At 33.5% G+C, this 15,181-nt stretch overlaps 1 protein-coding gene across 1 annotated transcript in view; it reads right to left on the bottom strand.

Annotated features, from left to right (window-relative positions):
- Positions 1-6,667, bottom strand: part of ipo7 (importin 7) — a 48,512-nt gene extending 41,845 nt beyond the window's left edge. Inside the window, exon 1 of the mRNA XM_056462326.1 lies at positions 6,453-6,667. Within this exon, the coding sequence (XP_056318301.1) occupies positions 6,453-6,536 (84 nt within the window). The 5' untranslated portion in view covers positions 6,537-6,667. The remainder of the gene's footprint in view (positions 1-6,452) is intronic.
- Between the last annotated feature and the right edge of the window lie 8,514 nt (positions 6,668-15,181).

Below are 15,181 nucleotides of genomic sequence, written 5' to 3'. Positions count from 1 at the left end.
TAAAGGAATTTTTCACAGTATTAAGAGAAAGGCTTATTTGTTTTATTTCGGCTAGAATAAAAGCAGGTTTAAATATTTTGTAACCCATCTTAATAGCTCAATATTATTAGCCCCCTTAAGCAATATATATTTTTGATTGTCTGCAGAAGAAACTACTGTTACACAATGACTTGCCTAATTACACTAACTAAGCCTTTGAATCGCAATTTAAGCTGAATACTAGTATCTTGAAAAATATTTAGTAAAATATAATGTACCGTTATCATAGCAAAGATAAAAGAAATGAGTTATTAAAACTATGTTTAAGAATGGGCTGAAAATAAATATTCCCATTAAACAGAGATTGGGGGAAAACTGGGGGCTAATAATTCAGGAGGGCTAATAATTCTGACTTTAACTGTATATATGCACAGTGATTTTCCTCCCTGTAAATAAGGAAAGGGAAATAAATACAATAGAATAAAAATATGAAATAAACTGTGCTTTAAACATCTTCACTGTAAGACAAAAAAAACTTTAATCTACAAAAGTCCTTCAGTCAAGAGCAATGAGGGATTTTCTTGATTAATGATAAAAACGGGCGGCAGCAGGAATATTGCGGGCTGTCACTTTAAGAATAGTGCAGCTCTGATATGGTTTCTCTTTCACATGTCTTTTGATTCTCAACTCGTTTGTTTATTACACAAATGAGAGTTAATATGAATAATCACTAAACACCGCGCTCTGACACAAATGTGCATGTATTTGACCATTAAAGCGCTCGCATTAAGATATCGTTAGATGATGCACATCCCGTGCTGCAAACGTTACTTTACAGCACATGCTTTTAGTCATTTTCATGTGAAAGTGAGCTTTGCAGAGCTACACGTGTACAACTGGAAAGAGGGTGGTATATCATGCAATAATCGTTTATCTCATAACAATCGTTAGAAGCAAAAATCTAAATCGGATATTTCTAATTTAAAATATTAAAAATGTTTACAGATTAATATTTTAATAACTCTGTGGCTAGTAGGTTTGTAATTTATAAACAGATGTTTCAATACAATGTTATCATATACTTTCTATGTGAATTTATGTTTAAGCTTTTCCTGCAAATGTCACATCCATAATGCTGGAATTGCTCGTTTTTCATTCTTTTTTGCTTTGTGAATGCTGCTAAAGGGATAGTTCGCCCAAAGTTAATAAACAAATAAATAAATGAGACCAAATTAATAGCCATGACTCCTTATTTAAAAAAAAAAAAAAAAAAAAAATACTGATGTTTCGTGATTGCAAAACGATTGATTGGTGTAAGAAATTGAACGTAAATATTCACTTTAGTCCACAGCCTGGGCAAACAGATTTTGGTGCATGAGTATTGTAGTCCTGTCACTTTAATGATGCAGTATGTTGATAGATTTCAGTGGCTGCATCACTAGGACATTTGTAAAGGACTACAATCGCCAAGAACGGTTTGCCCAGGCTGTTGATTAAAGCTAATAATATTGTAAATAATGTTCAATTTCTTACACGCACCAATCATTTCTTCACAACACCTCAGTGTGTCATTAAGAGCATCGATTTGTACGCGGTTTTTTTTTTTTATTTAAAATACCCTTCACTATTCACTGCCATTATACGGATCACCAAGGACCACTAATTTTGCTAAAAATCATCTTTATTGTTCACTGAAAAGAAAAAAAAACATTTTGGATGACCTGTGGGTGAGTAAATAACAGGAAATTAAGATTTTTGGGTGAACTTTCACTTTAAGATATTGGTGTCATGATTTGATAAAAAAACATTTATGTCTGTAAATTGTGAATCGGGCTACCTGCAGGCCATTTTACATCTGAGAAATGAATTTGTAAAACAAAGAAATGGTCACAATGTGGCGCACATTTGTTGTTTTTTCCCCCACAATGTAAGCCAACAATATCTTAAATTCAATTTCTGGCTATACCACCCAGCAGTGATGTATATAATTATACTTAAAAACAATTCTTTTTTTCTATACATTCATAAACAAAAATAATGAAACAATTTTAAATAAGTACATGTTTTGAAGTAAATTTCAAATAAAATATACATCTATAATTATTTTAAAACTTACTATGGTCCCCCCCCATCCCACTACCCCCCCCTTGGAAGTTTGTTGAGGTCACATGGTTGATGACTTCTACTTCACCCATTTACCTGATATGTGTTTCTTACTTTGTAGCTGTGCCTCAAAGGAAAATTCCAGCCAAAAATGAATTCTCACCATTTACTTACACTCAAATAAGTGGTTCTACACTTTCATAAATTTCGTTGAACACAAAACAAGATATTCTTAAGAATAAACAAAAAAAAAAAAAAACTATGGATTAGGCATGGGCCGGTGTAAGATTCTGCCAGTATGATAACCTTGGATGAAAATATAACAGTTTTGTGATTACTGCTTTAAAATATATTCTTTTTAAATGTCTGGGTAAAAAACAATTTTTTCCTCTTTGAAAACAATATATTTTATTCTTTGAAACATTTATATTTTACATTACATATTTTATACAGTAAACATGTCAGGCTAAATAATAAAAATGAATCATAGAATTCTGCTGTCTTCATTAATTTAAAAAAAAACACAGATTTCTTTACAATTTAAAACAGCATCTTTGGATATTTTTTTCTGCTAGAGATACTATGTCCTAAAAAAAAAATAAATAAATAAATAAATAAATAAAAAGTAAAAGTACATTTAAAAAAAATAATCCTACACATACCTTAGGAACGGTTTTACAGAAATTTTTGATAGAAATCTTGAAAGTGGTTATCGTCCCTACTATGGATGTAAATCGATGTTATGTTTTCCGAACATGTATTTCATATATCTTCCTTCATTTAAAAAAATGAAATAAACTCAAACAGGTTTGGAACAAGTGTAAGATGAGTATCTTATGAAAAATAATTTCATTTTTGGATGAACTTTCCCTTTAAGCTCTTAAAAATAACTCTCAAAACCACTTTACATTTAACAAATCCACCAAAAACTGGGCAAAAACAGTAGGCTTTCTAAAAGGGTTGGTCTCTCAGGTGTTGTCTTACTCATGTTGCTCAAGTAACACAACTACAGTTTATGGATGGATTACTGCTAAATGAGACTTGCTGGTCCTGCAATACTATTAAACAAACTGAAGTGCCTGGATACCACATAATACCAGTTGTCTAACAAACTACTAACTGCCTTTTCCTGGAATATATATATAAAAAAGCAAATACAAAAACACAATGCAGAAAACATCCTAAAACTAATGGACACTTTAGAAATCAGAAGAACTGAATTAAATATTAATATGTACGCTAATGCTGTGCTACAAAGTGAACATTTGTATAAAAACTACCTTTTTGATGAATGACACATTTAAATACTTGCTCTGTCTCTGTAAAACAGGTTAGGGTTGCACGGTTTACCGGTACTATGGTAGTATCGTGATACTATGGCTTCAAAATACTGGCGGTGCCACTGTTGTTTGTAAACATTAGTATGGTCATTAACAGACTGTCTACAATACATAATGTGCAATGTGGAAAAGGTAAAGTCTAGATCGGATACGTGGCTGGCAGGAAATGCAATATGCACATCAATATAGCAGTATTTTTTTATGACACTTTTACATTAATTTGTATTTTTACAGTACTGTGATGGTTGGGTTTAGGGTTAGTGTAGGTTTAGACGTTAAAAAAAATACTAATTATTGGGTAATTTAAGAGATAGCACAAATAATACTCGGTACAACAACTGTTTTACGTTACTGTGACGGTTGGGTCAAGGGTTGGGGGTAGACATTAATAAAATACAATAAATGAGAAATTTCATAAATAATATAAATAATTCTCGTTGACTTCCGGCCGCAACCATATCCGATCTACCAACAACCGTGAAAAGTCACTAAAACACTCACACATTTGTGCAACAAACTATTTTATTTTAAAAGTCTGTTGAGCCCTTTAAGGTTCCAGAACTGTGTAGAATTCACGCCTTATATGGTAGCCTATTGCACGTTTTCTGACTCTTTAGTTTAAATCTGAATCAGTTCATTTCTGTTCCTGTCAATATGGTTTAGTAGCTACAACAACCACAGCAATCTTTTAAAAAGAGCGACTCACAAAGGGAAATTTTGAATTACTTTGCAGAAAAGATATCTAATATGCTATTTTAAATTTTAATGAAATCTGTGTTATAGAAACTAATGATGCAAAAGTCAATGATTGATTAGATTTATTTAGCCTGACATGTTTACTGCCCCAAAATATATTAAATGTTTCTCAAAATAAAATAAAACTGTGTTCAAAGGGGAAAAAAAATTGTTTTTTACCCAGACATTTAAAAAGAATATACAGGGTGGGCCAGTTATATGGATACACCTTAATAAAATGGGAATGGTTGGTGATATTAACGGCCTGTTTGTGGCACATTAGTATATGTGAGGGGGCTTGTAAAGAACTCATGAAAGAATAAGTTACGTTTAAAACCAAGCACACCATTGTTTTTCTTGTAAAATTCCCAATAGGTTTATTAAGGTTTATCCATATAAATGGCCCACCCTGTATTTTAGAGCAGTAATCACAATACCGTGTAACCGTGATATTTTTATCAAAGGTTATCATACTGTCAGAATCGTATACCGGCCCATGCCTACTTCATATAGCCCAATTTTCTTGAAATAATGCTTTTTTGCAACTAGTTTTATCTTGTATAATTTGTATCTTTATTTTAAAGTGTTTTTGCTGGTCAGTTTTCTACAAAATAAACAAAAGGAATACATTTTAGGTGAAGTGACATGAAAACAATACTTTTTTCAAAAATAAGGGAATTATGAACTCAATTTAAGTAGGCCTATTATAACATTTTAAAATATAGTATTTCTGACAATTTTCTTTATTTCATAGATTTGAGTTATGCAGTATTGCAATACTACTTGGTATTAGACATGGGACAATAACCGTTTTTAAGATATAATGCGGTTTGGAAAAGGTTTTAAAACAAGGTTTTTTTTTAAATGTTTCTCAAAATAAAATATATTGTGTTCAAAGGGGAAAAACATTTTAAAAGAATATATTTTAGAGCAGTAATTACAATACCGTGAAACCGTGATATTTTTATCCAAGGTTATTATTCCATCAGAATCTTATACCGGCCCATGCCTACTTGGTAACAAGATACTTCAGCTGGTATTGTAACATGAATTAATGGTATCTTGACAAACCAAGTACAGATATATTAAAACAGATTCTGAAAGTAAAACTACCCTTACATCACACACTGGTTTTACAAGGTATTGTTTGTTTAGAAAGTACAGTGGTCATACCATGGTACAACAATGACAAAGGGTCATATCATAACAAGTGCATTACAAAAAAAAGTAGCTATTTTTTGTGTCTGTCCATTACAGTATATATTGCCATTGCTAATATTATTAATGCCACCTGAACCACAGTATAACCATAGGAAAAACACAAGCTACTGTGACCATTATAAATTTTATGAGGTTTCGACGGAAACCACCGTCTATAATGATTGTCAACAACTGTCTTCTAAAAATACACTTCCGTTTTTGAATATGCACTACAGTAAGTACCATGAAATACCATGTAGGTTTCAGAATTTACTTACACGCTGTTCAAATCAAACTTGTTCCTGTTAACGCCAGTAAAAGCTCTGTGCGCCATGTTGAGTAAACATTTACATATACACACACTTCATATAACGTGATAATCACAACAAATAAGACGTCGTCATAAAGTTTTACATATTTATCCAATCATAATGACGCGATCTGTAGCTTGGTATCAAAGTTCTTTCATAATACTGACGCAGCTTGCTAATGTATCGGGCCTAAAAAACATTGACATTTAATACACTATCAAGTATACAACCTGTCATCGTATTGGTTTGAGTATGGCTATCAGAGAGTAAGTAGGTTAAGTTGGTGAAAGTCTTTATTTAACGTTAGAGATTGAAATGACAACAAGCCTCCTGCCTCATGTTGACACGTGAGACTAGCGCCTAGCATCTCACGCGCTAGCACATTCGCGGACAGCACATAAACAGCTTTAAATACACTCACATGTATCGGTATTTTACTTCAAAATATAGTGACATATAAAACATTATGTACTTCCAATAATATTTCAAAGTCTTGTTATAATTAAGCGTCATTTAGGCTGTTTAACACAATCACACTTGCGCGAGCCATTATCGCGGTGACGTAGTACACAGGCACAGGCTGCTAGCGCGTGTTACAAAACCTAAGAACTATATGATACTGAATCTTTGGGGTATTGTTAACTCATATTATACATGGCTGGAAGGCTATGCGTTAACATAATACATTTGCAAAATATCTATTTTGAGAAAGACAGATAGCGGCAAGAGCTTTCCCGCTGCGCAAGGCCCAAGGCGCGCCACCATCATCATCCGATCACTTTACCTCGTTCAGCTGTCTCTCTGCGGCCTCACGCAAATTTGCGTCCATGGTGCCCCGAAGGGCCTCGATCAAAGTGTTGAGATCCATTGCAAGGTCGCGGTCTGGCTCGGATTCGGAAGGCTCAGTGGTCTATGAAGTCCCGGGCGCTGCGCACATGGACGCTCGATTCTTCGGCTACCGGCGCGAAAGGAAGAGCAGGCGAGATGGGCCGGATAGATCAGCGCCAATTTCTCCAGCGAGTTTCCGTTCCGCTCAAGGACGTGTAGGGAGTTGTAGTTTTTGTCGTTGACTCTGCGTCGGTGTCGTTTAGAAGTAAATATGTTGTTTAGTCGAACACCAAATGTTTCCATGGGGACAGTTTTGTGTACGCAATAACAATGTGTGACATGCATCGTGTTTTCTTACTGCTAAAATATGAATAAATATAAACTCATTAAACTTATTAGAAAATATATTCAAATGTTTCAATTGTTTATAGCATTGGTCAAAAGTGTGAATATGTGGTGTTATGTCATATATATATAAAAAAAAAAAAAAATATATATATATATATATATATATATATATATATATATATATATATATATATATATATATATATATATATATATATATATATATGTATGGTCAAAATTGTGAATATGTGGTGTTATGTCACATTTTATATATATATATATATATATATATATATATATATATATATATATATATATTTACATTCATTCATTTTCTTTTTGGCTTAGTTACTTTATTAATCCGGGGTCGCCACTGCGGAATGAACTGGCAACTTATCCAGCGCATGTTTTATGCAGCGGATGCCCTTACAGCTGAAACCCATCTCTGGGAAACATCCATACACACTCATGCACTATGGACAATTTAGATTACCCAATTCACCTGTACCGCTTGTCTTTGGACTGTGGGGGAAACCGGAGCACACAGAGGAAACCCACGCGAATGCAGGGAGAATATATATATATATATATATATATATATATATATATATATATATATATATATATATATATATATATATATATATATATATATATATATATATATATATATATAGATAGATAGATAGATAGATAGATAGATAGATAGATAGATAGATAGACAGACAGACAGACAGACAGACAGACAGACAGACAGACAGACAGACAGACAGACAGACAGACAGACAGACAGACAGACAGACAGACAGACAGATAGATAGATAGATAGATAGATAGATAGATAGATAGATAGATAGATAGATAGATAAAAAATATATATAGACAGATAGATAGATAGATAGACAGACAGACAGACAGACAGACAGACAGACAGACAGACAGACAGATAGATAGATAGATAGATAGATAGATAGATAGATAGATAGATAGATAGATAGATAGATAGATAGATAGATAGATAGATAGATAGATAGATAGATAGATAGATAGATAGATAAAAAATATATATAGATCGATAGATAGATAGATAGATAGATAGATAGACAGACAGACAGACAGACAGACAGACAGACAGACAGACAGACAGACAGACAGACAGACAGACAGATAGATAGATAGATAGATAGATAGATAGATAGATAGATAGATAGATAGATAGATAGATAGATAGATAGATAGATAGATAGATAGATAGATAGATAGATAGATAGATAGATAGATAGATAGATAGATAGACAGATGCAAATTAACCTCTAACCCCATAATCGTGTATATAAATAAGAAAATCAAACTCGGAGAGTCTGAAAAATTCTTTTGTATGAGGGACTACTTTCTTCCTCTGTTTATTCACATCTGCAGCTGACATCAGAACAACAGAAACCGATGCTACTTCACAAGCGTCACTTTAGAGCTAGCGTTTGAATGATTCTCTATTACGATGAGTTTTTCTCATCTAACGACAGGACTGCGGAACATCAACCATCGTCAACTTGTGGCGGAGCATCAATCGTCTTTGCACTGCTCAGTATGACCGGTTGATGGATGGTACTGACGCGCTGTATCTCCAAAATGATAAATATTTAGAATAAACACTATACTTATAAATAAACTGCATTGCTGCAATCTAAACAACTACAGTCGTGCCTAAAAAGCCTCAAAGGTGTTATGTTGTCCAACAGCTGCAATATTTGTCAAACTGTATTGATCTGCTGTCACTCTATATGGGCGGAGTAATACAGAAGGGTGAGGAGGCTGTATGAGTGCTGTTATAACAGGAATATCACACGCCTATCAGCCAATCAGATTTGTGAACCAGATAGAACTGTTGTATAAATATATAATAAAGGTTAAGGTTTAAATTCAGCATTTTTGTTGCATATTTCTATTTGTTTTACTCCAATTAATAAAATAGTAATAAATTAATAAATATTTTATTTAAAACCAGAAGAATTATTAATTGTTGGTTCCCTGAATATGGTTTTTATACTTGTTTGTTTTGTTTAGTTCACAGTTCATGAATCAAATATAACTTGACTGTCTTCAGCAGTGACATTTGCACACTGATCTGAAATAAACTGAACTTCAGCAGTGACATTTATACTGAACTGAAGCCATTTTAATTTACTAGAACTACACCAACATTGGGTGACACGGTGACTCAGTGGTTAGCACTGCACTTCACAGCAAGAAGGTTGCTGGTTCGAGTCCCAGCTGAGCCAGTTGGCATTTCTGTGTGGAGTTTGCTTGTTCTCCCTGTGTTCCCGTTGGTTTCCTCCGGGTGCTCCGGTTTCCCCCACAGTCCAAAGACATGCGCTATAGGTGAATTGGGTAAACTAAATTGGCCCTATGTATGTGTGTGAATGAGTGTGTATGGATGTTTCCCAGTGCTGGGTTGCAGCTGGAAGTGCTTCCGCTGTATAAAACATATGCAGGATAAGTTGGCGGTTCATTCCGCTGTGGCGACCCCTGATGAATAAAGGGACTAAGCCAAAGGTAAATGAATGAATGAATGAATGAATGAATACATCAGCATTCTACACTACTCTCCTGCCTGCCTGAATTGTTGGAATGTTCCAATGTGGGCAGTTTTTTGTTGTTGTTGTTGTTTCAGATTAGGATGGCATCCATTTGGAGGATGCCAAAAACGGTTGACATTGTTTATGTTTTCACTTATGGTTCCATACAAATTTGTTCTTTTCATATGGACTTCAAAGTTTGGTATTGTGTAATCTTAAAAGTTTTAATGCATAATATATAGTGTTTTAAAATATTTAAAAATTAAGTGTTTGAAGAATATTCAAGCCTAAAAATCTGCTAAACTAAAAAGTAACAAAACAAAACACGGTTGAATTACAGCAAGAAGGTCACTGGTTCGAGTCCCAGGTTGACCAGAAAGCATTTCTGTGTTGAGTTTGCATGTTCTCACCATCTTTACATGGGTTTCTTCCAGGTGCTCTGGTTTCCCTCACAGTCCAAACACATGCACTATAGGTAAATTGAATAAAGTAAACAGCTGTGGGTAGCACGATCGCCTCACAGCAAGAAGGTCGCTGGTTCGAGCTAGATCAGTTGGCATTTCTGTGTGGAGTTTGCTTGTTCTCCTCGTGTTCACGTGGGTTTCCTCCAGGTGCTCTGGTTTCCCCCACAATCTAAAGACATGTGCTATAGGTGAATTGAATAAACTAAACTGGCTGTAGTGTATCTGTGTGTGTGAATGCCAGAGTTAATGGTGCTTCCCAGTGTTAGGTTGCAGCTGGAAAGGCATCCGCTGTGTAAAACATGTGCAGGATAAGTTGGCGGTTCATTCCGCTGTAGCGAACCCAGATTAATACAGGGACTAAGCCGAAAATAAAAAATGAATAAATTAATGAAATTGGCCATAGTGTATGTGTGTGAAATGGGTGTGTGTGGTTGTTTCCCAGTTTTGGGTTGCAGCTGAAAGGGCATTCGCTACGTAAAACATATGCTGGATAAGTTGGCGGTTCATTCCACTGTAATAATAAAATAATAATAAAGGGACTAAGCTGAAAAGTAAATGAATGAATGCACTAGGTGAACTGTTATGGTTATATTGTGGACTTTCCTGTCTGTGTTGCGGCTGCAAGGGAATCTGTTGGTAAAACAATTGACAAAGAAATTTGTGGTTCATTCCGCTGTGGCGACTCCTGATAAAGCAGGGAATAAGCTGAAGGAAAGTGAGTGAGTGAGTAAAGGAGTAATCCATTACATTAGTTTAATCCAAGTTGTTTAAAGAAACAAAAATTGCTATAAGATTAATAAAGTTTGGGATTTTATTTTTAAATTAAATCACAAATGCTCATCAAAGAAGCAGGCTCATGGCTTCGCTGTGCCACAAACCTGGAGCACATTTGGCCCTTATGTGACAGGGTTTTATTGAGCCGCTGTGATTCCTAGCCTGTGCAGTGCCTAAAAGGTCCTTTGGAGAGATTAATGTTCTGTCTTGCAAGTCACTTCCTTTTATGCCAGGGGCCTGAAGCACGAGGATCCAGTGGCTTTGGGAACATTGTTGATCGTTAAACTTCTGAGGCTGGAATTTGAAAATGTGAGGTCAGAACAGGTTCCAAAAAAGCACTTTCAGTTCCAAAATATCAGGGTGGTCCCGAGATGTTTACAAAATGTTTATCCAGCTTCCAAGAAGTACAAATTTTCTAGTGAGCACACTGCCACCTGCATTTTAAAAAAGACATTACAGGCCAACCTTATAAGTTTTATAAAGCAGTTTTATGTGTCCAAATCCATTCCCAGAGGGCCACTGTTCTGTGGTAACATCCAACCATACAAACCAGACACGTTTGCTGGAGTTGCTATTCAACTCTGCAGGACAATGGTTTCAGTGTTTTAAAGAACAGTTTTTCAAAAAGTACATTTGTACATTAACCCTTTTTCTTTGTGGTTCTTAAAAAGCAAAGATGTTTGGTAGAACCCCAGCTGAACGCCTGTTCGCAACAAGAACATAGCGTGCTGTTGATGTTAAATGTATGCTAAGCGAGCACTGCAGGCTAGCAGTCGGACGGAAACCTTAAAGGGGTAGTTCACCCAAAAATGAAACGAACAAATTCACTCGTTTGTTCCAAACTTGTCTAAATGTCTTTCTTCTGTTCAACACAAACGTAGATATACTGAAGAATGTTGGAATAAAGCAGCCATTCACTTCAATAGTATTTGTATTTTTGTTTGTTTGCGTGTTTGTTTGTTTGTTTGTTTGTTTGTTTGTTTGTTTGTTTGTTTGTTTCTACTATGGATATCAATGGTTGCTGGTTTCTTCAGAATAATTAAAAATGTGTACCACTTAAGTGTGAGTAATTGTGAGGGGAATTGTGAGGAAATGTTCACTTTGGTAAACTATACCTCTACATATACTTGAGATTAATAAAACTTTATTAAAACTGGATTTGGTAAATGTTTTAATCATTGAATTGAATTGGTTCTGAAAACATGTTGCCATTAGTATAGTGTGGACTTCAAATGATAATAATGTAGGCTAGTTTAAATATAATGTATTATAATAGTTTTGGTTATCATCTTCAGCCTTTCGTCAGTGTTTACACTGCAAAAAAACACTTTCTTGGATTTTTTTTTGTCTAGTTTCTACTCCAAATATAAAAAAATTCTTAAATCAAGAAGAATTTTCTGGACAAGCAAAATTGTCTTGTTTTCAGAATAATATGCCAACATAAAGTGAGTTTTTCCTTAAAACAAGCAAAATAATTTGCCAATGGGGTAAGCAAAATAATCTTATGTCAAAAGGAAAAACAGGATTATTTTGTATACCCCATTGGCAGATTTAGTTGTTTTCAGGAAAAACTCACTTCATTTTGGCATATTATTTCTGAAAACAAGACAATATGTTTTGCTTGCCTAGAAAATGTTTCTTGATATAAGAATTTTTAGATATTGGGACTAGAAAGAAGAAAAAAGGCTGTGTAAGAAAAGCATTTTTGCCGTGTATGACTCTATATCAGGGGTGTCCAAACTCGGTCCTGGAGGGCCGGTGTCCTGCAGATTTTAGCTCCAACTTGCCTCAACACACCTGCACGGATGTTTCTAGAAAGCCTAGTAAGTGCTTGATTAGCTAGCCCAGGTGTGTCTGATTGGGGTTGGAACTAAACTTTGCAGGACACCGGCCCTCCAGGACCGAGCTTGGACATGCCTGCTCTATATCATTCATTTATTTTCCCGGAGGTTGATTTATGAATGACCATAAAGGTGGTTCACCTAAAACTAAAAGTTAAACCATTGACTATTGTATTTGTTTGTCAAATAGATGTCAGTGGTTACCGGTTTCAAATTTTTAAAAAAACATTATACATTCTCACATTTTATCAAAATATTTATAGATATATTATATATATTATTATATACAGTTGAAGTCAGAATTATTAGCCCATAATAATTAGCCCCCCTGTTTATTTTCCCCCAATTTCTGTGTAACGGAGAGAAGATATTTTTCAAGACACTTCTATACAGCTTAAAGTGACATTTAAAGGCTTAACTCGGCAGGATAGGGTAATTAGGCCAGATATTGTATCACGATAGTTTGTTCTGTAGACTATCGAAAAAATACAGCTTAAAGGGGCTAATAATTTTGACCTAAAAATGTTTTTTAAAAAAAATTAAGAACTGCTTTTATTCTAGCGGAAATAAAACAAATAAAACTTTCTGCAGACAAAAAAATATTATCAGATATACTTTAAAAATGTCCTTGCTCTGTTAAACACCATTTGGGAAACATTTAAAAAAGAAAAAAAAATCAAAGGGGGGCTAATAATTCTGAATTCAACTATATATATATATATATATATATATATATATATATATATATATAGTATACTGTGTTTAACAACAACAAACAAATAAATAAATAAATAAATAAATAAATAAATAAATAAAAGGAACCACTTGAGCTGAAGTAAATAGTAAGTAATTTTAAATTGGAGTGAAATATCCATTTAAAGTTAAATGAATTAGCTTTTCATTACTAGTTAAAGTCCTTGGACAGGATCTGACAAAAACAAGATCAGCAACAACAACCATAACAAACAAGTAATTAAACTGTGTCAAGGCACTTCAACCATGAGCAAGACTTGGCCTTTATATTCAGCTAATTATTTACACAGTTAACTCTTTAAACATTCTTTATGTTCAGCTGCCATTTGAAAATGAAAGCTGAACTTCACTGCCATTAATCAGATTATTTACCCAATACAAAGTTGATTGCATTGTTTTAGTACAATTACTTCAGTTTTCTTTAGATTTACAATCACTTTTTTTTGCACATGCACAATTGCTACTCTGTAAAAAAAGCGATTAGTTGGCTTTACTTAAAAAGTGAGTAAACCTGTTGCCTTAAAACTATTTAGTAAATGATCTATCTGCGTAATTATAAAAATGAAATCAACTTAGCACTTCAGTTACAACAGGTTTATTCGCTTTTTAAAGTTAAGTAAGAACTACTTCTGACAAATATTGTAAAAATGTCCATAAATGAGCAGTTTTCTGTCATTTGTGATAATTTTGTTTATTTTGAATTGCATTATAGGACCTTGGCCTTTTAACCTTGAAAAGTTGGAAAAAGTGACTTTTATTGACATTTTTAATATTTTATAATGATGTATTGTCTGGGTTGGTGTTGTATATGCTACAAAAACCTTGTAATAAACTGCCAGTACACTGAAAATTTTAAATTGTTGCAAATAATAAATATTTATATGTTGAATTTAAACAAATAAATTAAATTTATTAATGTTTAACTTAATTTGTTTGTTTAAATTCAACCCAAATAAATTGTTTATAACCACTCAACTTAAAAAAAAATATAAATCCAAGGAATCAGCTTTGAATAACTTTTTCAATGTACATTTTCTTTTATTTTACTGACTTAGTCCTCTGTATATTATTTCTCATACATTCAAACAACTAAAATGTCATTAATAGTCACTTTGTTAAACTATCGAGTTTAATTTTAAACATCAGAAGTTGACAGAGCAGAGATCAACATCCCATAATGCAATTCACAACATAGACTGAAAAAAACATGTGAATCACCAAATACAGAAACTGTTAATTAACATAATTGTTTTACAAAGTGACGTGTACTAATTAATACTATTAACAGTACAAAGAACACTCATCTGGATGCATGTGCACTAAGTGTAAATATATATTTATTTTTTCCCAAGGGGTGATAAATTATTATAAGTCATTGACACATTGTGAAATCTTGAAATACTAAAATGTATGTTTACTCAAAGGGCATTCGCTATGTAAAACATATGCTGGATAAGTTCTCGGTTCATTCCACTGTGGCGACCCCGGAATAATAAAGGGACTAAGCTGAAAAAGAATATGAATGACTGTTTACTCAAGTTCCCTTCTCAAGTTTACTCGTCTAATATTGCATTTAGTATTACAGACAATACTAAAGCAATTCAGCTTTCCAAACAGACAATGATAAAGGGATACTTCACTATGTATTATTAGAGGTGTAAGCTATTTTATTTTAATATAAGTGTTTATTATAATGTTTTAAAGAACAGTTAAATATTAATTAAAATTAAAAATTACTCACTCTCAAATGGTTCTTTAGTAGTTTTATGAGACTATAAGAAAGAATGTTAGTAATAGCCATAGTATGAAAAAAGCCAAACAAAAATTAGTCAAAGGCTATTAGTTACCAACATTCTTTAGAATATCTTAATTTTAAAGGAAAGGAAAAGAAAAAAGAGAAAAGTAAATGTTGCCTTTAAAATATATCAT

Source organism: Danio aesculapii, chromosome 7 (assembly GCF_903798145.1).
Source record: "Danio aesculapii chromosome 7, fDanAes4.1, whole genome shotgun sequence".
NCBI classification, from domain to species: domain Eukaryota; kingdom Metazoa; phylum Chordata; class Actinopteri; order Cypriniformes; family Danionidae; genus Danio; species Danio aesculapii.
This window is presented reverse-complemented; position numbering and strand designations above follow the sequence as displayed.